Below are 23002 nucleotides of genomic sequence, written 5' to 3'. Positions count from 1 at the left end.
CAGTCTAAGAATTGAGATTGCTTTTGATAGATTACTTGGGCTTGTGCTCTGCATTGCGTGTGTGTGTGCATGTGTGTATGTGTATGCATGTGTGTGATTCTAAGGAAGTCACATACTATGAGGCCTCTGTTTCAGAGTTTAAGAAACTAAGGTGCAGAGAGGTTTTGAACAGTAATTTCAAGGACACTGCATTGGGAAAACTTCATTTAGCAAAAGAATCATTTAAAAGAGGTCAAAGAGGTTTTTCATGTTATTTTCTGGAGAGGTGGGGCAGACCCAAACTTTATCAGCGTGGGTCCCGGAACCACTTAAAGCAGCCGTGGTCAGTGGTTAGATAAGTCAGCCAAGTGCGACATGAGCGGCCTAAGTGCGCCTGTCCATTAGTGAGCCCTGGGAGATTACCTCGCATCTCCTCACAGTTTTTATGGGCCCTGGTCTTCCTGCTCACTGGTGAGAAGACGAGAACCGAGGGCCAAGTTAAAACCGAAAAGAAACCACTGATAGTAGTTAAGCTGGTAATATAGGACTTTTCTTTCTTTTTTGGGGGGTGGGGTGGGGCTTTGAATTAGAATTGCTCATGTGTTTTCTCACATGTATGTTCATAGTCTTTAATCAAAGGCTTCCTTTGTCCTAACCCTTGAGATTTGGAACTAGAATTTTAAAAGGTTGGGACCAGTTCTCCAAGCCACGGCCGCCACCGCTCTATTGTATCCAAGGCGGCAGCATCCAAAAGCTGCAAGCAACACAGGCTTTAAGAAGAAAAGGCCGAAGAGGAGAGACCTGCAAACGGCACTAAAGATTTCAGCGGCACAGCCAGCCTCTTCCCCAAAGCCCACTTGCCGGGTCTCCCACCACGTTTCCTCTTTCACACCCTCTGATCCTGTCTCGCCAAGTTCTTCTTCCCAGCCTCCCGTTATCAGGAGGCCCCCTCCAGCACTCAGTAGACAGCACCAGAATAGAACGGTCCAGGCTCTTCAGCACCAGAGTGGAGATAAAGAGCCGACTGCAGCTTCCCCTGCCAGGCCGAGCTGGGCGGCCCTGCTTACCCTGGTGATCTGAATGTTGTTCAGCTGCTGCTGCCAGTGCAGAATCGTCTCCATTCGGTACACCCACATGTTAATGTTCCCGACCAGCACGCACTTGCCGACCCTTTGCACCAATGTGCACAAGGACGTGTAGAGGGTCTGGAGTAGTTCCCTTATTAGTCTAATGTTTTGCTGGTCTTCCAGGACTTGGGTGGGGAAGAAAGAGAGAAATAATAGTTAGGCCACTGGGACACCCTACATTGTGTAAGGGGGCCTTTCTTCTGTATGCTGCTCGTGTTACCGGGGTACGGCCTCTGGGGATACGGTTTTCTTTCGGCCTGGCCAAGCTTCTGCACTCGAGGCTACCGGGTAGAGTTTCCGTTATCTGGGTCCCTCTTTGTTCTAGTCTCCCTAGTTTTCTACAAAGACTCTTTCTTTTTCATTGTTCCACCCACACCAGTGGTTCACCTGACCTGAAAGCAGGTGCTTTTGCATCCCGTTTAGATGGTTATTGGTAGGAGCATAAGGGAGTTGGGGAGCATGGGTTCTAATCCTGGATGGATGACTCTGTGTGATCTGGACAAATCACTCTTTCTCATGGGCCTCAGTTTCCCCATATGTACAATGACTCAGTTGATCCAAAAACCCAAGGTTCCTTCTAGCTCCAAGAGCCCAGGAATCTCTTCTGCCTTGTACACAGCTCCATTTTCTAGGGATTTGGGCTCCAGAGGCTTGGTATCCAAGGTGGGGACAGGTGCTGACCCTGAGAAAACCGAGAGGCTTACGGCAGGGTAGATGATTTCAGGAAAAGGACAGGAGGGTGGTGCTCTTACTCTTTGCCATGGGCATGAGTTGTGCCTTTTTCTCATCTGGGATCTGAGATGCATCTGGAGTGATTCCTTTCCATCCACTCACATTCCCCTACATCTAACGACATGTCCACTCTGCTGGAAAATCCATCTGTCCGTCCCCACGCCTATAAAAAGGGGTGAGAGAGCGAGAGAGAGCTCACCTTTCAGTACCACTTTTTCCAAAATGTTCATGAAGTTCTTTTGGGCAATGCCACTCAGGGATGTGAGCTGTGACTTCGCTATCAGTTCCAACAGCTGTGGGTAAAAATAGAAGTTGCCAGGCTTAGAATACAGAGATATTTTTCTCCTCTAATCTTTGCTTTTGAGTCACATGACACGTAGATACAGACTGACGGGGAGAGATAAACGGCAGGCAGGGCCACGAGGCAATAAAAAGCAGATGCTCAAAGGGAAAGACAAATGGGGGTAATTCAAAACCCAAGAATCAGACTGAATATTTAATTGCTTTTTTTCTTTTACATATAAAGAGTTTGGCTGCAGCCGGGGCTAATTCATTCCGCTTGTCCTACTTCAGCAAGTGGAGCTGATGTACTCTGAAGGGAACAAAACCTCTTATGACCTGCGAATGTCTGAGTTCCGAATAATCACTCCAAGCAGGACTTCTTTACCCGCACTGAACTTCTTCCCCACCGGCACTGACTGCTTGCAAGGCACCCAAATGCTCATGTTCACCTTTCCCAGGCACTTTCCAAGGAAGTGGCCATTCTTACCAGGACATCTCCTGCTTATGCAGCATTCAATGAAAATGCCTATTAATTACACTCTTTTGTTGCACTTAACTTTTTGTAGAAAGAGTCCAATCATTGGAAGAGAGAGAAATTCAGGGATGTAGAGTATCTATTGCTAAGAGGCTAGGATATTTGCAGCTCTAGGTTTAGGTTCAAGTCTTGGTTTGACCACTTATTGTCTCTGTGACTATGAGAAAATGACTGAGTTTCTTGGTGCCTCAGTTTCCTCATCTGTACTACTAATACTTAGAGTCCCCAAGGCTATTGAGAGCTTTTCACAAGGGCATGCACATACAGCCCTGAGCAGAGTGGCTGGCATTAATTAGGTGGGAAATAAAGGTGAGTTTGTTCATTGAAGAAGTATGTCCCATTCCCACCACCCCCATGATCACCAATTAAGAAGAGAGATAGTAACTTAAGTTGATCCATCCTCAGCCCAATCTTCCTTCCCTTCCATAGCAAGATTCTTTACAGATGTGGAAAGATTTTTGTGAAAATTCAAAGATTCTATTGTTGAAAAGTAAAACTGCAGACTTCAGTGACCCATTTCACAGATGGGCAAAGTGAGGGTTGAGAAACTAATCCTTACCAATTACTCCACACGCAGTGAGAGGCCTTGGCAGAGTCCTCACCACCCTTCATGCTTTCACAGAGTCATCAACAAAAGAGGTTGATGTAAAGTGAAAATAATTTTACCAGAATCCAATAGGCCTCAGGAAAACCTAACTAGCCTTAGTCTTAAAAACTAAACTAGACATAGAGAACCAAGATCTTGGCTTTATTTGAAAGCTTGAATCCCTGCTCCTCGGAAACTTTCCAGGGGAGTTTCATCTCCTGGCCAGGCCCCAACTGAACTTTCCTTCAGATCAGTAAACACTGGATATGATATGACACTGTGCTGGGTGCTGGAATCAAGGCTGAGGGAACTAGCAAAGTGACATTCTAAAAACTGGGCTGCAGAGGAGAACTGAAACTGTTGGATCCAAGCCCCAAGCAATTCAAAGAACCTCTGCTTCCAAAGCATTTGTTTAAAAATTCTGTCCCCATGGAGCCCCTTGGGAGCCTGTCAAACCACATACAGGCTTTTAATTTCCTGAGCATAACTTTAAGTTCAAAAATAAAAAACAAAAAGAACCACCCCCAAAGCTTTCCTTCCCTGCCTGGCATCTCTCTCTCTCACACATGCAGGCAGAGACGCTGTCACCTGACTGGGAGAAGGCGCTTGGAAAAGGCAGCGGCTGGTTTGTTAAGATTAGTACTGGTGATCCAAGGTCGGAAGTCAGGAGCTGACCAAGTGGCCACTAAGAGAGGCAAAAATTCAAAACGTCCATGGGCAGTGGCCACCCTGGATGCCCTCTGCCTGTCTGGCCCAGCTCTGTCACCAACCAGCATGTGACAGTCAAAAGAGGAGTGAAAAATGGCACAGAGGGAGTGGCCAGACCTTTCATTTATCTCCCGGACCAACAACAAGATTCAGAAGGCCAAGCGATGGTCTATTAATACCCTGAGCCTCACATGACCAACACAAAGCATGATGAAAGAAAACAAAGCCTCGAGTCGTTCTTGGAAGGGCAGTCCAAGGGGGTGGGAGGAGGGCGGGCAGAGCTCGGTCTGGAATCCATCCCAAACTGAGTCCCTGTGACTACCATCTCATGAGGGTGTCACTTTTAGTTTTGTCTAAAAATGTGCCAATCACAAGGACAAGAATGATCTCAGAACCATGACTGTGCATTTGAGGGAAAAGAAAAAACCTTTTGGTCGGACTGAAATGATCTCTGAGGAGGAGAAGGAATAGAGCAGCCAAAATTTGTCCATCGACAGCAGAATGACATGTTCACTGCCCTGTGTTTAATCCCATCTTAATGGAAAGTCCTTCTCTTCACCTCCAGGGCAGCTGTGGGGTCGGGAGGAGACCTAGATTCTCTCGCTGGGTGACCTTTATATCTGTCATTCATTTAGCAAGTGTTTTTTGCGTGGCAACTCTATCCTGGTGTTGTGGTAGGTGACGTGGACATGTGGATACAGACGCATGATCCTTACACTCATGGAGTTTACTGTCGAGTCTATGATTCAAGTCATTTAACCTCTCAGAACCCCAGTTTCTTCATTTCTAAAATGGAAATAGAAGGACTACTTACATCACAGGGTTGTTATGAGAATTAAATGAGATGAATATGTAAAAAAAACAATGTAAACAAAATATAAGACAGTATTAGTATTATAAGTTATTATTTCTTCCCCTTCCAAACCCCAATCTTTCAGTGAAATTTAAAGTTGATATCAAGATTAGCAAACTTTTTCTGTAAAGAGCCGGATAGTAAATATTATAGTCTTTCTGGGCCATATGGTCTCTACTGCAACTACTCAGCTCAGCAGTTGCATGAAAGCAGCTGTAGACAATATGTAAATGGACAGGTGTGGCTGTGTTCCAATAAAACTTTATTTACAAAAAAAGGTGGGGGACCATATTTGGCCCTTGCGTCCTAGTTTGCCAACTTCTGCTGTATATATAATAGGGTTCAAGAGTGAGGACTGTAGAGCCAGACTGCCTGCCTCAGTTTCCCATCTGCAAAACATGCATAATAATATTTCCTGTCTCAGAGTTGCTGTGAAGATAAAATGTGTTCATAAAGCACTCATAATAGTGCCTGGTACCAAGAATATACTCAATGAATTATTATTATTACAATACAGAGAATATTACTAGGTAAAATTACTGTTGGTTTAAAGACTTTTAGAACTCCTCTATTTCAATTTTATGTATTGTCAACCAACTGCTTAGATGCTTTCAAAATTTTAATATTCCTTTATGTCATTTTTATTATGTTTGTGATACATTTAATATCTCCCTCTCTGTTAATAAAAGTTAATGTTGATACATTTTATGACTTACATAGGTGCATCTACCATGAAATCTTATTTCGCTAATAATAATAAAGGATGTTTATTACATGGCAGTAACTGTGCTAAGCACTTTACATGTGTGATTTCCTTTAAGCTTCAATGGTAACCCAATGGGGATGGGTTCTCCATTTGACAACAGAGGCTACTGCAGCTCAGAGAAGTTATGTAACTCACCTAAGACATACCAGCAGTAGTAAGTGACGGAACCAGCACTTGAGCCCAGATATGTCTAACAGAACACATGTATGTTGATAGCTTCAAAACTTCAGTTTCTCAAGGCCAATCAAATTTGCACCCAGGGCCAAACTTTACTCTAAAAACAGCAGCAATGCCATGTATGGTTCTGTTCTGGGAAAGAGTCTGGAAATTTTATATCAATATTACCTTGTGACAGGTAATCAGCTTTTAACATTAAGGGAGAAATAACACCCAGAAAGTGTTAATAACACCTTTATTAGCTTTGGGTAAACCTTTTAGGCCCATTTTTCATATCAGCATGAAAAATAGGCCCAGAACCAACCGGTAGGTAGTACTGTGTGAAATTCGTGGTCAAGAGGACAGGATTTATTAATTTCTGTGTCATGAGAGCTGTGTGCCTAGGAGAGTAGAATTGTATTTAGCCATTGATTTACCAAGATGGCTTAGCCCAGTGGTTCTCAACCTTCCTAATGCCGCGACCCTTTAATACAGTTCCTCATGTTGTGGTGACCCCCAATTTCATTGTTACAAATTGAACATAATTAAAGCATAGTGATTAATCACAAAAACAATATGTAGTTATATATGTGTTTTCCGATGGTCTTAGGCGACCCCCCAAGGGGTCTCGACCCACAGGTTGAGAACCGCTGGGCCTTAGCCAGTTGGATTCTTTGCCACAAGAGAAAAGGAGAGCGGAAGCAAATGTCTTGTTTGGAAGTGGCTGTTGGTTTCTGCTGGGCAGATTTTAGCCCAGGTGCCAGGTATTTGTGGCCGTGTTTAAGGAGAGGCAGGAGGGTGGAGGGGGAGGAGGAGGAGGACGGTTCTCGGCTCCTCCTGAATTCCATGGTGTCATCACCGTGTGGGTTGTGGGATATGTAGCATGATTTGCAGCGACTAGCTGCGCAGTAACAGGAAAGGTTCTGGGCCACCGGAGGAAGGGAGGGTGGTCACCGCATACTGAAACCACATCCTGCCCCTGAGCTTGGGCTCATGCTCGTTTGGACACGTAGGAGAAAAATCTAGTTGCAAGCAACAGCATCTAGCGAATCTCAGAGTGGATATCAACCACGGTTTGAAGATGAATGGGCAGAAAAGAGATTTCCCTCCTATCTCACTTTACCCACAGAAAAAGCAGGTTTCCTCTCTTCTCTTCCCTTCAGTTTATCTTTAACCAGTGAATCAGTTCATGTCACTTCTCTGCTTGGAACCCTCAAATGGCTTCCCTTTGCACTTAAAAAAGAAATCCAATCTCCTTCCCATGAATGGCAAGGTCCTCCCTGATCTGGTTCTTGCTCCTTCGCCAGCCTCATAGTCACAGTGCTTCCCCAGTTCGTTCCTCTCCGGCCACACAGCCTGCCGTAGGTTCCTCGGACAGGCTCATTCCCCCCTCCCAGCCTTCGCCCTTGCCTGTCTTCACAAGCTGGCTCCATCCCATCCCTCAGGTCTCAGTTCAAATGTCACCTGCCCAGAGCCACCTTCCGCCATCACCATCCTATATGGAAACCTCCCAGTAGCCATCTTTGTCTTACTGTGGTTTCATTGTTCTTCCTTGTTCCATCTTATACATATCTGGCATGAACTTGTTTACTTACTAATTGTTTAGTTGGGATCTGACTCTCAAGACAGCAGGCATTGTTTTGTTTATCCCTCCACCCCAATCTGGCACAAGGTAGTGCTCACCCAGTATTTGTTTGTTAATACATGAGATTAGAATCAAGGAGTGTTATAGCTGGAAGGGACCTGGGAAACAATATACCCGAATTCCTCCTGCTCTAGAGGAGGTGGCTCCTCACATGGTCAAATGACACAATCAAGGTCAATGGTAGATGGTCTGAATTGTCAGGCTGGTATCCATATGGGGTCTGGTCCCAGACTGATGCCCCACCTCTACCCTCTACTTACAATGCAAACATATCACAGAGACTTTCCAGGAGGGCAAGCAGCTGAGATCTCGAGGGACACTAAATAATGAGGGCTTCAGAAGCATCAACAACAAATAGCAGCTGCCCTACCTGTTAGTTTGAAACAAAACCACACCAAGGTTAACCATCAGGCTATTGCCCAAGTACAGTCCATTTCCCATAGACTATGAAGAACATAAATTTATCCCCAAATCCCTCCATCTCCTATGACAGTGTGCTCTGCACGTTGAATTCTAAGTCTGATTGGAAAACATGCCACGGGATTATCAGAGGTAGAAAAGCAGCTTCAAGAAAGCCCCTGCCATTTCTCACATGCCCAGTACCCACAGGAAGATAATGTTTCTTGCAATAAACTCCTGGTTACATCAGGCAATGCCTCTGCCTGCACCGCGTGCTCTGTACTTTATTTAATGGGTAAATAAAATTTAAAACAAGTTAAAAACCTGGAAAGTTTTGTTCTGACGTTGAGCTTGAACACTGACAAGCTGGAAGAGGGAAACTTTTCAGCTACATTAATAATCTGCAGGCATGTCAAGGCTGGGTAAATATTATTTGCAAGTGAAACATCTCTCTAACTGAGGGCGTTAAGATCCTAAGAAGGAGGGCCAAGTTTACACGGATTAATTGTATTCTCGGCCGAGAGAAACTTGCCTCTGCCTTCCATCCATCCAGATATTTTTGAACTTGCAATGGCGTCCTGCTCTCCGTTGCATCAGTCTGAACAGCTCTGTGTGACTCAATGACCCTGCTTAAGTTGGACTCCCCATCTGCTCCAGCGCCCCTCACCTCTACCCTCTGATTCTACGAGGTTGGATGTCACATGGCCCTCAGCCCCGGGCCCACCATCACTCCCTTCCACTTCTGTTCTTCCCCATCTCAGGTTTCTCTTCGGGACATTTGTCCTTGCAAAGCCTTCCACCTTCCTCTGCACCTGGCCATCTTTCAAGGAAGGAGACACTCGGGTTCTACCTCTTCCAAGCTGCTGTCTCCAGTGCTCCCCCCTCCATGCTCCAAACAGGACCAGACTCAACTTGCCACTTCAGTAGCTGTACCTTGTTCCCCAAAGTAGCCCAGGAGCTCCTGACAAGCAGGGGCCAGGTCCTACATGATTCTCAAATGGCTATGGCAACGCTAGGGATACGGTTATGGATTTACCAGGGAAGGGTTATGGGTTTACAATACAGTTTAGGGAGTCGAAAGCATTTGCCCCAAACAATTTGCTAGGTATGGGGACCTAGCAGGAGGATGCTGCCAACTTCTGGCCATTGGAGAGCTCTTTCTTCAGTGGACTCCAGGGGCCTTCGGGTCCTAGGTCACAGAGACGTAAAATAAACCTCTGTCCTACCCTCAATCACAGCAACTCAGAACACAGTGTCCAATGCTCTCGGGGCCTCCCTCCATGACTGGGAGAAACGTCTGCCGAACAGGCACTTAAAACTCCGCTCACCTGTCCAGTGTAGCATAACCCCTGTATTGAGCACCCGGGTTAGCCTAGAAACCTAGGTAGACTTTTAGTCTGAAATATATTTCTGGACCTGTGGTGGGATATGTTTAGATTCTGAGTCCTCAAGAAAAACGTCATACAAAAAAACAGGCACACCTTTGATCCAGCAGTCTCCAAAGCAGGATGGGAAAGAATTTTAAAAATCAATCTTGTGTATTTTATTTCATCTTTAATTTCCATTTTTGAGAGTTTTCTGATGCCTGTAATTAGGACCCTAAAGATAATAGTAACAGCAACAACTGATACCATGTACCAGGCACTGTTGGAATGCCTTTTACTTGTTTGTATTCAGTTTAATTTTCACAGCAACACAACGGGAGAGACCACTATAAGCACCTTCTATAAGTATGTGATTTACAGCTGAATTCATGAGTAGACATACACGGACAGCACATGTTTTCATATTTATTTACTGTTAGGGGTCCATGGTCAAAAACACCGCTATCTCGTCTGTCAGCCTTCCCCTGTTTCTTTGGGTGCCCCCACTTCTGTGGGAACCCTCCTACTTCTGCAATGACTCCTGTGGTTGTGTGGGCACCCTCACTTCTTCAGGTAGCCCCCCACTTCTACATGCGCTTCCTCACTTCTGTGGGCTCCCAGACATAGCAGGTTCTGCTTGTCTCAGTGCTCACTCTGACTGAGAAGGCCAGGAATTCCAAGACACGCAGACTTTGTCCTGGGAAATCACTAGCAGTCTGATGGCCATTCACTGCCGGACAGCCCTGTGCCCTCACTGATGGTGCCCTGCAGTGGGTTCTCACGATCCCCTACCATTTCTGTGAGCCATTTTTAAATGGGCTCATGGCTCTTTGATTTTGACCCTGTTGCCATTGAGGGCTGGACACCTTCCCTTCATCCCAGCTTCTCAGTCGCAATGGAAAAAGATAACATCAATTTTAAGATCCAAGAGGCAGAGGCCACCCGCCATCAAAGGGAGGCCAGCCACCGCGTGTGTGCAGCACTAAATTAATGCAAGGTCACAGTGGCAGAGGGGCTGGCTGCCCATGCACATCACGCCCCACCAGGGGCTTGGCAACAGCACACCCTTAATTGAAGGCATTGGGTTTGCATTTGAGTCATGGTGCCCTATTTCAGCTTTTGTTTGCCAAACCACCAGTCAACTTAAACTAAAACATGTTTTTGGAAGAGACTTTTAGGAGGTGGTAGGAATGCATAACTTGCTGGAAATATCCAAATGGACTTGGGGTGGTGATGCAGGGACAAAATAAGAACATGCATGGGTTTAGGTTGTGATTCTCTGCTGCAGAGGGACAGAGAGAGTGGGCAGCTTTCGTTAGTCCTTCCTGATCCGCTAGCTATGGGGGTCAGTTCATCCCAGTCAGGAAACTGGTAGGCAAGGTTCTCCAGGACGTTCCTGGTCTACACACGGCATCTGTGGTGACCATCAATGTGGTCACAGTCTCGTTCCATAGAGAGAGCTGGGAGGACCAGGTCACAGGCCACCCTGACATTAAAGCATCCCGTGTGCCTGCCTCACTATCTATTTAAAAACCTAGTGTGCAAAATACACCGTTTGGGCCCCCAAGTAGTTCCTGAGCTGGTTTGCAAACTTGAAAACACACTGGGATCACTTGGTGGATGCATTTTCATAGCAATGCCGGGCACCACTTCAGCCAATGCCATCAGCCACAGCTGAGGTGGCCTTCTGTCGACCAGCTTCGCAGGTGATTCTAACACGCAGCCAGGGTTGGGGCCATGGTCACAGCAGGCTCACTTCATGGAGCCATGAGCAGTGTGTGGTCTATGAACCCCTCCCAGTTTATTGGGTCCTCACTTTCTCTGGGCCCTGGGTGAGTCAGTCAGCACTTCCCTCCTGTGGTTACCCAGTTTGAGCCCCACCACCGGCCCAGCTCCTGGAATCCTCTCCAGTCACGCCCCCCACAAGGGGAATTTCCAAAATGTGTTGGTCTTGAGGCATGGTGTAAACAATTTCTTAAAAAATGACCATTCATAAATGAGTCAGTTGCTGCTTCTAAAGACTTTAAGTCATCTTTAAAACCCACAGTTAAAATAGTATTCAAGCCATTGGGTGTGTGTGGGGAAGGGGATAATGTCAGGTGTAGCTTGAATTCAGTTCCGGTACAAATGCAATTTATATTAAAAATATAAAACCCTCTGCAATTTATATTCAAAATGTTTGGTTTCAAAATTTCCACAAATTCCTGTGCTGACTATTCAAAATTATAACATTTTGAGATAGCAGCGTTGGCCATCTCTTTGATTCCTTCTGCGTCTCTTCTTCTGGAGATGTCAGCCAGCATGAACACAACTTATTTAAAAAATGGACTTTGCCTTTAAAGAGAATAAAACAATTTTTTAAGGCCTTCAAAGTTGGTTCAGCTTCTTACTGGAACTAAGAAATCGCTGCCGCATCAAGAAACCATTAAGTCGAAGTAGTAAATGGGGAGAAGATACTGGCAAGCCACTTTGCAAAGTTGGTTTAAGGATAAGAAGAATATATGAGAAGTGTATTGAGTTCCTCAGAAGAAAGCCTCAAAATGCAGTGCCTATCATTAAATTGTTTTAAGCTCTTCATAAAAATAACATATTATTTCTCAAATTACAGAGGGCTCTGACAGTGAAAGGGGAAAAAAAAGATTGTTCTTTCCAAAACAGTAATATTTTTCCACTACTTCTGAACCTAACAACTCTGAAAGCATTGGGCAGTTTCTCTAACTTCAAAATTATTGAAGAGAAAGTGCTCATGAGACAGCTGGCAATTAGACACTATCAGGCACAAGTGCTTCGTGCTGAGTCTTAATCAACTGCAAGATCCCCTACTTAACTCTTATTTTTAAAGTAGAAAAAACATTTTTATCAACTTAACAATACTAGTAAATATCAGTAGCTGACTTTGCATAATAGTTTCTGGTCCGCAGACTATTTCCATATATAATGCATTACTGAGTTTCACAGCCATCCTGTGCAGCTGAGGTTAAACTGAGTCTTGGAGAGGCTGAAACAGTGAAGGTGGTAGGAGCTTTCAATCCGTTGACCCTGGGCCATTTTACTGACAGTCCTCTGCTTACATAAAACTTACTGTGGACTGCGCTGGCTTCAGATCCTCCTTTTGTACTTATGTAACTTCATGACTTTGGAAAATTCATTGTATCTTGCTACACCTCCATTTGTTTATTTTTAAAAAATATATTTTTATTAACTTCAGAGAGGAAAGGAGAGGGAGAGAAAGAGATAGAGACATCAATGATGAGAGAGAATCATTGATTGGCTGCCTCCTGCATGCCCCACACTGGGGATCGAGCCCGCAACCTGGGCATGTGCCCTGACCACAAATTGAACCGTGATCTCCTGGTTCATAGGTCGATGCTCAACCACTGAGCCACGCCTGCTGGGCTACACCTCCATTTGTTTAAACAGAGATAATAAAAGTACCTACACTTTGCCCTAACCGGTTTGGTTCAGTGGATAGAGCGTCGGCCTGCGGACTGAAGGGTCCCAGGTTCGATTCTGGTCAAGGGTATGTACCTTGGTTGTGGGTATATCCCCAGTAGGGGGTGTGCAGGAGGCAGCTGATCGATGTTTCTCTCTCATGGATGTTTCTAACTCTCTATCCTTCTCCCTTCCTCTCTGTAAAAAATCAATAAAATATATTTTTTTAAAAAGTACCTACACTTTGTAGGGTTATTGAAAGGATAAAGGAGGATAATGCATGATTGCATGAAATAGATTTTCCTTGTTATGATCCTGGCTCCTTTCTGTAACTCTCTTTCTTGTGAGAGGAATAACAGGTGGGAAGGAGAACCATCTGAAAACTGGCCATGTTGCTGACCAGTTTGTAACGAAGACGCCAGATCTGGGTGTCTGGTTCCAACACTGAGAGGATGGAAACTATTCATATTCTTAGCAACAGTGTCCAGATCTTCCTGGCCTGTCTCCAACCAGCCTGCACTGGGCTGCAGGCCGCAGTGACCTCCCTGAAGTGACAGAGTCACACCTAATGACACGAACGTTTCATCGAGACGGGCTCCTATTTTCAACCCTTTTGGATTGGAATAAGGGCTCAGCTGAAGAGTGGACCGATCTGCTCATGTGGCCCCGGCTCAGCTCAGAGCTCCTCCCTCTAAGGAGGCCTGGGTTTTCATCAGGTCAACTGGGACGGCAGCCCTGCATCTGCCCAGATGACAGGTGAAGGATCCGGGCCTCAAGGGGGTCTGAATGTCATCGCTCTGGCCGAGCCTTCGCAATCATCTGACTCAATGACATGGCACGGAGGAGCACAACAACCCGGGAAGAAGAAAATAAAAACCAAACCTACCAACACCCACGTTCCCTCCTACTCCTGAGCCTAAAATCCAAACAGCTGCTACCTCCCAGGCTGCACCACTGACAAAAACGCACAATGATAAACCAATTAAGAAGAATCCCTGACTTGGAGGCCATGGCTAGACTGACTTGCTTGACCATCATCATCATTGGTATTTCGCGACAGCTCATTAAAAACAAAGGGAAAGCAACTGACCCAGACAGGTAGTTTCAGGTAAACACAGGAGTGGCTATTGTTATCATATGAGGGTGGAGGTGGGAGGGAGTTACGGGAAAGAAGCACTGAGGTGCTTTGAACTCATCCACTGTTGTGGTCTGAACCCAGAAAGCCTTGGGCTCACCTAGAGGCAGCTGCAGTGGGTCAAGGAGTTGGATCGTGAGAAGAGTCAGATGTGCAGAAGGTTTTCAAAACCAGCCAAGGTGCTTTATGGCTTGCTTACTGCTCAGTTCTCTCTCGCTAATGTTGCTGGCTGCAGCGTGCTCCCTTTTACCCAGGGGGGCTGGGAGAGGCTCCCTAAGCATCCTGGCAACCCATCTGCCCTCTGTCCTCTAGCGGGGCCAATCTCAGGGACACCCCAACAACCCACATAAGAAGTACGTCGGGAAGGGGGAAGTTGAGGAGTCCATTTCTGCTTTCCTCAAAGTTCTCAGGGTCCTAAAAAGTTACTTCTTTGGGAAAACTACTTGTAGACAACCCGAAAAGACAATTCGACTTGAGAAAGAGGCTGGGTCAGCCTTTGGGTTCCTGGGACTTACCCGGACGACGTAGTTAAATCTTCTGGAGTCCAGGATGGCGGTGGAGAAGTCCAGCCTGTTGAAAGCTTCCCCCAACGTGCAGTAACCATGGCGCTGAACATGAGAAGAGGGATGCGGAGGTTATTCCAGAACAATCCACCCGGACTGGACAGAATACACTTGGTGCCTGTCCTAGGTAACCATGACCATTTCCTCCTTTCTTGTGCCATGACATGCCTTTTCTGGGAACCTCCTGAGAGCCACAAATATGGGGGTAGTGGAGCTGGCAGCTGCTTCGGTCAGTGACTCACAGGTTAACACCTCTCTTTGGGACTTGAACCATTTGGGCCCTTGTTCCCTGCACAGAGTAGCCGGGGAAATTCATAAGTAGCTGCTCATCAAGGAAAGGCTAGGAGCTGGATGTGTGATGTGTGAGATGGTGGCAGCTGCTCATGGTAACACACTCCTGGGAGGAGCAGCAGACCTACCTGCCGACTCTGCCTGCTACCTCGCCTCGCATCGCCAGTGCTTTCTCAATCTGATCATCAGAAGGGGTTTTAAGGCTTCACGAAGAAGCAAAAACGGAGCAGCAGACCTACCTGCCGACTCTGCCTGCTACCTTGCCTCGCATCGCCAGTGCTTTCTCAATCTGATCATCAAAAGGGGTTTTAAGGCTTCACGAAGAAGCAAAAAGTTTTGGCCCAGCAGGTGTGGCTCAGTGGTTGAGCGTTGGCCCATGAACCAGGAGGTCATGGTTCTATTCCCCGGTCAGGGCGCATGCCGGGCTATGGGCTCAATCCCCAGTAGGGAGTGTGCAGGAGGCAGCCAGTCAATGTCTCTTTTTCATCAATGTTTCTATCTCTCTATCCCTCTTCCTTCCCCTCTCTCTAAAATCAATGAAAACATATCTATTTTTAAAAAAGAAGTTTTGATCTTTGACCTACGAACCCATAAGGAACTGGGAGTAGAGAGCCCTGACTCATAGTCCCAGCTCAGCTCTGGGTATCTGGGTGCCTCACTGACCCTTCGGGGTCTCAGATCACAGAGGGAACCAGATGTTCTCTAATGATAGAAAGTCCATCATTCTCTCCTACTGCCTTGTATCCTAGTTGTCTGAGCAAATACTGCCTGTGCAGAGAGAAAATATGCACAAAGGGTTGTATAAAGTGCCATCAAGTATGGTAATTACAGTCTGGTCCCCTTCTACTAGTACATCTAGCTCGGTGCCTCACATGGATCAGGCAAAAACATTCTGCTCTGTTTAGTAATTAGCTCTTCCAGGGCTAAAACTTAACTGCGTTGAAATCTAAAGAGATCTGAGAACAAAAAGGAGGGACTGTCTTGAGGCAAAAAGGCCAGGGATTCATAATAATATATTTGAGGTGGGCATCTTTATACCTATTTTTACATACATTATCTTACTGAATGACTCGGGGGAGAGGGGACAACTAGTGACTTTTGCTTCTCTCTCTGGAGCCCTAGATACTCATGGTTGGCTAGTTAGTGGGCTGCTCGTCACCATCACCCACATCCCAGAAGACAGTCATGATTTGAAATAACACTGTTGCTCAATTTCCCCCCACTCTGTCGGGAAAGGCATAAAGCTAAGCGTACTCTTTAATAACAGATGATGCTCACCTCTTTAGTACTTCCTTTGTGAACATAGATCCATTTTTCTTGGTGAAAATCTACAGAGACAATAAGAAAACATACCCAGTTTGAACATGCCCAAGATTGTAAACTTGTTTCTTTTTCATTTATCTCAGAGTGTAAAAAGTTTCAAACACACACACACACACACACACACACACACACACACACACACACACAACTCTACTGACAATCTAAGAGGCTGCAAATGCCTAATTTCTGCACTGTATAGATACTGGAGTTACAATTCTACTTTGTCTGAAGCACTCCAAATCTTTGATACTCAAATTTAATGCCTCATAGCTCCACACTAAAAAAAAAACAACAAAACTAATACCCAAGTACAAGTTTGTTTTATATGCCAAGCCTACAACTTATGCAAGGTCATAAAAAGTAGAAATAAAACAGATAACACACGGGAACTATGCAGTGCAGATGGATTAAACTAAAGATCTGTAATTCCTGCTTATTAATAGAACTTTACACTCTCCTTTGACACTCACGTACAGCATCTAGAAGTGTTACTAATATTTATACAAGGAAAGAGGGAGAAACAAATCCATTTTCAAAGCCTCAAAACAGTTCAAAATAAAAGCATGCGCTGGAATTGACTCAGCTGACCTTATCACTGTATCATAACTAAATTAACTATGTCAAATATAAGCGACAAGCAGGAAAAAAACACCCCAGCTAGCAACTGACTGTATAAACAAGACTATAAAGAACACATTCATCTTGCTCGTAAAATGCATAGACAGGTTTCTGAGTGCAAAGATCCCAGCATCCTCCGTCAATGACACGGTAAACATCGAGGCAGATGTCTAACATGAGGTGTGATTACTCCTCTCCCCCTCCCCAAGCCAACCATAACATCTTCAAACAGTGTTCCCAAGTTCAAAACGAAGGGCTTACATTGAGTTTTGGTTTTGCAGTTCAGCATGTCCTTCTTTCTCTTCTTGGCTGCAACGTCATAGTTGAGGCTGTTGAAAAGATTCTCCTTGTTGTACACTTCCTTGTTGCAGTAGCTAGGAAAAACAAGACGAGAGGGGAAATGCTGTCACAGCTATACTTTAACATGAGCTGTTTCCCTAAGTAGCTTACTGGTTATAAAACACGCTTCTTAAACACAACAATAAATACCCCTCCAAAGAGGTCTCTCCAGGCACAGACATCCCTCTTTCAGGATCAGATATTGTCACATCTCAGTGGAAGGCAGGGATGGGGGCTGCTGCTGCTTTTGAATTCCCAACAGTGCCTGCCATTGTATTTGACACACAGCCCTGCACTCTCCACACAGGGCTCTACAATATTACTTTAAGCAAAGAGGATGAATGGAGGTAGTGGGAGAGGGGCCATTACTGGTATCCCTGTAATGCACAATGCCCTCGTTTTGCAAAGGCCCCCACCCCAAGCTGTTTTTCAAAAAGACAGAATTCACCTACCATACAATTCTCCTATTGAAAGTGCACCCAAGCTGCTTTAAACTAGCATGCCTCTCTAAGCCTTGAAAACGTGATCACATTTACAAAAATCCGACTTGCAAACTCCATTTCTAGGAGATGATTTGTGAACCGAGCTAGTTGTTTAGTTTTCACGTAATGGACTAACACCGGCATCACGTTGGAGGTGAGGACCTTGGATCCCAAAGGAAACAAGCTGAGTTCACAATTCATACATTCAAAAGGGCCGAAAAGACAGAACTGCCCAAGTCCCAGGTCACTGGAGGAATCGCAGGGTCAACCTGGGTCACGTGGATTGTTCCCTCGTAGGCTGAGCCATCATTAGGGAGGACTGACCGAGTTCTGACCTACTATACAATGTCCCTTCAAGGTCAACCTCTGCAGCGTTTCCACAGAAGGGAAGCAGGAGAAACACTGGGGTAGAATGGGAAGGTAGGTTCCCAACTCTCCCAACTCCCATGGGGTATGTAGGTATACGCAAGGTAGGTTATAGAATGCCAAGGAGTAAAACATAAATTAGGTTTTAAAAAAACTACACCACCAATATATTAGAGTCCTTTACAATTCCCTGAGTTCCTCTGCTAAACTTAAAATGTGATTTGATTTATATCTTTTTTTTGACAAACACCAATTGAGTTAAATCAGACACATCTGTATTTCTCCAATCTGTGGACGTTGTGTAAATGGTAGAAAAGAGGGTTTGAAGCAAGTTCAAGTCCCCTGTTGTTACAATGGTCTCTCAAATAGCACGTCAATGAGTACAATGAGTAACTTGCTAAAATGCTTGCACGTGACAATACCAACAACATACTCAGTGTCTACTCTAGACCCATAGGGATAAGCTTGATGGATAACCAATCGTTTGTTAATCTTCCCTCGGAAGGCCCTGTTTAATACCATTTACTGCGCTTCCTAATATCTTTAGCCTTCTCCTTTTCATTCAGAGAGTCAGGGTATTTTTAGGTTTCAGAGAGAATGCTGTAGAAATGTCCTCTCTTGGAGGTACTTTCTCCCGCAGGCCGAGGGTGAATGTTCCGGGCCAGCTTTGTGTCACACAGGAGTGTGTGTTTGTCCACTTGCGGCAGGAGAGGGGCAGAACAAAGGGAGGGCAGAACTCTGAGTCCTTAAAGCTAACTTAAGAAATTCCAATCAAGGTTGAGGAGAAGGGGAAAATGGAAAGTCACTTGACCGATCCATGATGCACGAAGGCCGAGAACAGCTTTAGGAAGCAGCGAGGCCGTTCTGTGTGCTTCTTGTTAAAGGAAGCACACACGCACCACAAGCAAAACCCGAGAGCTGACATTCCACATATAAAGCAAAGCTGTATTATTCTGGATCATACCTGGAAGGTAGAGCAGAAAAATCTCAGAGCCCGGGCCACAGACTGTGACCTTGCCTCAGAAATTTTAAATATTTATATTTCACCTGATTCCTTTCTAATTGAAAACATTCCTGAAAAAAAAAAAATTCAAGCCCTTGCTTTCCTCAAGGAAACGACAATAACCTGCGTTAAGCCCGCGTGAGTCATTCCCAAGGCTAGTTTCAGAAGAATTTGACATAACTAATGATGCTCTCTCACTGCAGAATGTAGAGAAGCTTGAACCAAAGCGGAAACCGTGTATTTTTCTCTTGGTTATTAGGTTCTGGGACCCCCGAGGGAAGGTCCAGAAAGTATGGTTATGGGGTTTATTTATGTTGCCTGCGTATATGTTTTCTTTTAAGCAATAATATACCCAGAGACTATTTTGAGAGTTCAATTATGTCCATTTCAAGGATATGCAAAGCCAATGGGAAATTACAACAGATTTTTTTTTTTTTTTTTTTTTTTTTTTAACAAGAATAGCCACCACCATTCTGGAACCTGTGACATTTATTTATTTATTTATTTATTTATTTTTAAAAAGCAAAACCATTGAAGGAGGTTGCTTGCTTCAATCACAGCCAGTAAGTTGCTATTTTGTAGTCACTTCTTACTATTGCTGATTTGTATAGGCACAGGCCTAGAATAAGAAAGAAGGCCTCTCCCAGCCTTATAATATCATCACACATTCCAAGATACTCGAAGACAACTTTAGAAAAGGTGGAAAGATTTCAAAGTAAGATTATTTTGGCAGCAGAAATAAAGGGAGGGGCAGAAAAGCACAAACCTTATTTCTCATTTTCTTTGTAATAACAGGCCATTTAAGAAAGCGGTGGCTGTTCTGAAGGGCTCAGTTGTAGATGAAGGTCAATGAGATTTCTATGCTCATTTGCCCCGTTACATACCCAAATTGTCAAATGTATATGGTTAGTACAGGGATTGCATGGTAAAAAAACCTGCTTAGTGTATAAAGCTCTCAGAACACAGCCTTGCTCACAGTAAGCACTCATAAAAATCTTAACTATTATTTTTCTTTTCTTATGCCCTACTCATCCAGGGCACCAAGGTAAACTTCCTGCTTCCTGGTTCAGCCTTAGCTATACTGGAAAGCAACATTAAACTTTTAAAAAATATATATTTTATTGATTTTTTACAGAGAGGAAGGGAGAGGGATAGAGAGTTAGAAACATCGATGAGAGAGAAACATCGATCAGCTGCCTCCTGCACACCCCCCACTGGGGATGTGCCTGCAACCAAGGTACATGCCCTTGACTGGAATGGAACCTGGGACCCTTCAGTCCACAGGCCGACGCTCTATCCACTGAGCCAAACCGGTTAGGGCCACATTAAACTTTTTGACTGTAGGCCTGGAGGCCTGGAGAAGGGTGGCTGTGGCTCAGCTGAGATTACTCATTTGGGGGTGGATGAGGGTAGGGAGGGGGGTTGTTGGTGAGAAGGGCTGTCTCAGGTGCCTCCACCAGCACTTCCTTGAAATATTCTTGGATCACCCAACTCATTCTGAGCTCTTTCCTTGAATTTTAAATATGTCCCACCAAATTTTTTGTTTTGTTTTGAGATTTTATTATTTATTTATTGTTAATCCTCACCCGAGGACATTTTCCCATTGATTTTTAGAGAGAGTGGAAGGGAGGGGGAGAGACAGAGAGAGAGAGAAACATCAATGTGACAGAGACACATTGGTTGCCTTCCACACTCACCCTGACCAGGGCCAGGGGTGATCCTGCGACTATAGTACATGCCCTTGACTGGAATAGAACCCAGGACCCTTCAGTCTGTGGCCCGACGCTCTACCCACTGAACCAAACCGGCTAGGACTGTCTCACCAAATTTAACACTTGTCATTCCTTCTCTGTCTTGCGTAGTTTCAACTTTTTGAGAAGGGGCCCTGCTTTAGGCTTATCTGAAATCCTCCATGATCTCATTTCGGGGCACTTGGCAGCAGTGAGCTTTGTAACATTCAGCGGCTGGAGGAGGCCAGGGCCTCGGATCACAGACAGCATAGCCAGCAGAGTCCAGAGAAGGTGCACTGTGCAGAGGAGCTGTGGTCAACACTAAACACTAGCCCCAGGCTGAAACAGTCCCCGTGCACACTTCATCCCTGATCTTGTTGGGGCAGGCCACAGAACGGGACCTGGAATTAGAGAAGTGTACCATGTCTCTGTAGTCCTCTGTTTCACAATGCTTCCCCCACCTCCCCTTTTCCTTTGTGAAAGGGACTGCCTTTTGTTTTCTCCTAACAGGAGAGGCATTCAACTTCACCTGTGGCCCAAACCTGACATCACAGAACTGACATCACAGAGAAACATCACGAAGACCAAAAACAGTGAGGATATTTGAGACTTTAAACTCAGGTCTCAGAAGGCCAACCTCTTTTAAGAAGTTGGCAGACTTCTCATGCTAAGTAAGGAAGGGATTGTTTACAATTGCTGGGGGGAAAAATACAGGACTCCACAAACAAACAGCCAGCTGCTTTGCTAGGAGCTACCAAATGATTCCTAAACTCTGACTCATCAAAGAACCAGAGGCAGTCGCTATATTGATCACCAGTTGTGATAATGACAGCCAGTGCCACAGCTCTAGCTCAGAGGGTGTGAAATGAGAGGAAGGAAAGGAGACTCCGGAAGGGCACGAGGGAATCTCAGTCTGGGTTTAATGTTTGTGCTAAGTTAAAACCATCTTCAGGTCTCCCGTAGGATGGAGAGAGAGGCACCACTGTTCACTGGGAAAGGAGAGTGATGCTGTCTCATCTCCTGGAGCAGGGACAGTGGGAGTATTTATATGAACCAGAGGCTCTATTTTGAATCCTCTCCTGCTGAACCCCGTGGTCTGCTTCCCACTGAGGAGCATCCTGCAATTATATTTGGGTGACTCACTGAGACATGGCTCCCTAGAAAGAATCTGGACTGTTATACAGAAATAAAGTACCAAATATTAGATCATCGTTCCTGAGGAATGAGGAAGAAGGAAGCAAGCTTCTCTCCAGGACAGAATAATTTAGGCATAATTGGTAACTTGAGTTCCCAAAAGACAGTCTGGTGACAGCAGGTGATCTTTGTGTTTTTCTTTCTTTTTTTAAAATATATATTTTTGTTGACTTCAGAGAGGAAGGGAGAGAGATAGAAACATCAATGATGAGAGAGAATCATTGATCAGCTGCCTCCTGCACGCCCCCTACTGGGGATCGAGCCCGCAACCCCGGCATGTGCCCTTGACCGGAATCGAACCTGGGACCCTTCAATCTGCAGGCCGAGGCTCTATCCACTGAGCCAAACCAGCTAGGGCCACAGTGTTTTTCTGTAAGTAAATATCTAATTTTCTTGAAATAAAATGTCTTTGCAGTGCTCCCCAACCTGCCTAGGATCTGCCCATAGGCATCTTCAGCATAGAGGTCAATATGCTCTTGTCTCTGTCACACAGGCCTTCAAGATTAAATACTGTTTGTTTTTTGTTTTCCCCCACTGGGAGATAAAGAGTTTGATGCTTTACAAATCACAAACAGATGGGGGGGGGGGGCTCTGGGGGTCAAGCTGTCAAAATCACCGTCTTTTCTTGGTCGTTTTCTTAAAATTAAGTGTCAAGAGGCCAAACAACCACGGGTTTCTGTAAGCGGGAACCTGACCCTTACAAAACTGTCCATTGAAGTCAATTCAAGGAGGGAGGGCAGGGGTTTTAACCAAAGTGGGTGAGAAAAGGCACCCAAGGGTGACCAGGCTGCACAGATCCCCTCTGGACCCACTTTCATTGCTCTCCTCACCTGGGCCAAATGCCAGGGATCTGGAAGTCAACGGTTAAGAACCAGACTGACAGATTCCAGACCTTAGTCAGTGCTTCTGTGTTGTTAACCACGCAGAACTCCCGGTTCAGTGGGCCTCGGGTTTTCCACCAGCCAGGGCTCCGGTGGGACCTCGAGGGGCTCAGCTGAGCCAGGTGGGCTTTCTGCATTTGATAGGCACCATGGAAATAGGGGTACAAAGAAAGTTAACCCAAAGCGTCACGGAGGAAACAGGTGCAAATGGTTGGTCGTCTCAGAAGCAGAAGACGTGTGGATTTCACCTTCCTCCTCCCTCCCCTCCTGCTCAGCTCTGCAGCCCCCACTCCTCACCGCCGCTCAAAGCAAGTCCGCCCTGCAAGCCGGTGCCCCAGGGCCATCTGGCCGCCCCTTCCTGGTTACTCATCCTCCCAGCCCACTCCGTGGTCGCCTGTGCGTGGGAAGAGCCTGGCGGCGCTCCGGCCGGAACCCTCACCCCATGCCGTCACCTGACTGTACCCACAGCGCCGGGGCTCTGGGAGCCCGCCACCCCAGGCGGGGGAGGGGCGT

The 23002-nt window shown here is 45.6% G+C and overlaps 1 protein-coding gene across 1 annotated transcript in view; it reads right to left on the bottom strand.

Annotated features, from left to right (window-relative positions):
* The window catches only part of FBXO32 (F-box protein 32), a gene marked incomplete at its 5' end in the record, with an annotated part of 35462 nt that overhangs the window by 11907 nt on the left and 553 nt on the right, over positions 1-23002 (bottom strand). Inside the window, 5 exons of the mRNA XM_005885185.2 lie at positions 1047-1231; positions 2038-2131; positions 14215-14307; positions 15832-15881; positions 16756-16868. Coding sequence (XP_005885247.1) covers positions 1047-1231; positions 2038-2131; positions 14215-14307; positions 15832-15881; positions 16756-16868 — 535 coding nt within the window. The remainder of the gene's footprint in view (positions 1-1046; positions 1232-2037; positions 2132-14214; positions 14308-15831; positions 15882-16755; positions 16869-23002) is intronic.

Source organism: Myotis brandtii, unplaced genomic scaffold (assembly GCF_000412655.1).
Source record: "Myotis brandtii unplaced genomic scaffold, ASM41265v1 scaffold896, whole genome shotgun sequence".
Classification (NCBI taxonomy): domain Eukaryota; kingdom Metazoa; phylum Chordata; class Mammalia; order Chiroptera; family Vespertilionidae; genus Myotis; species Myotis brandtii.
Note: the sequence above shows the minus strand (reverse complement) of the source record. Positions and strands in the feature narration are given on the sequence as shown.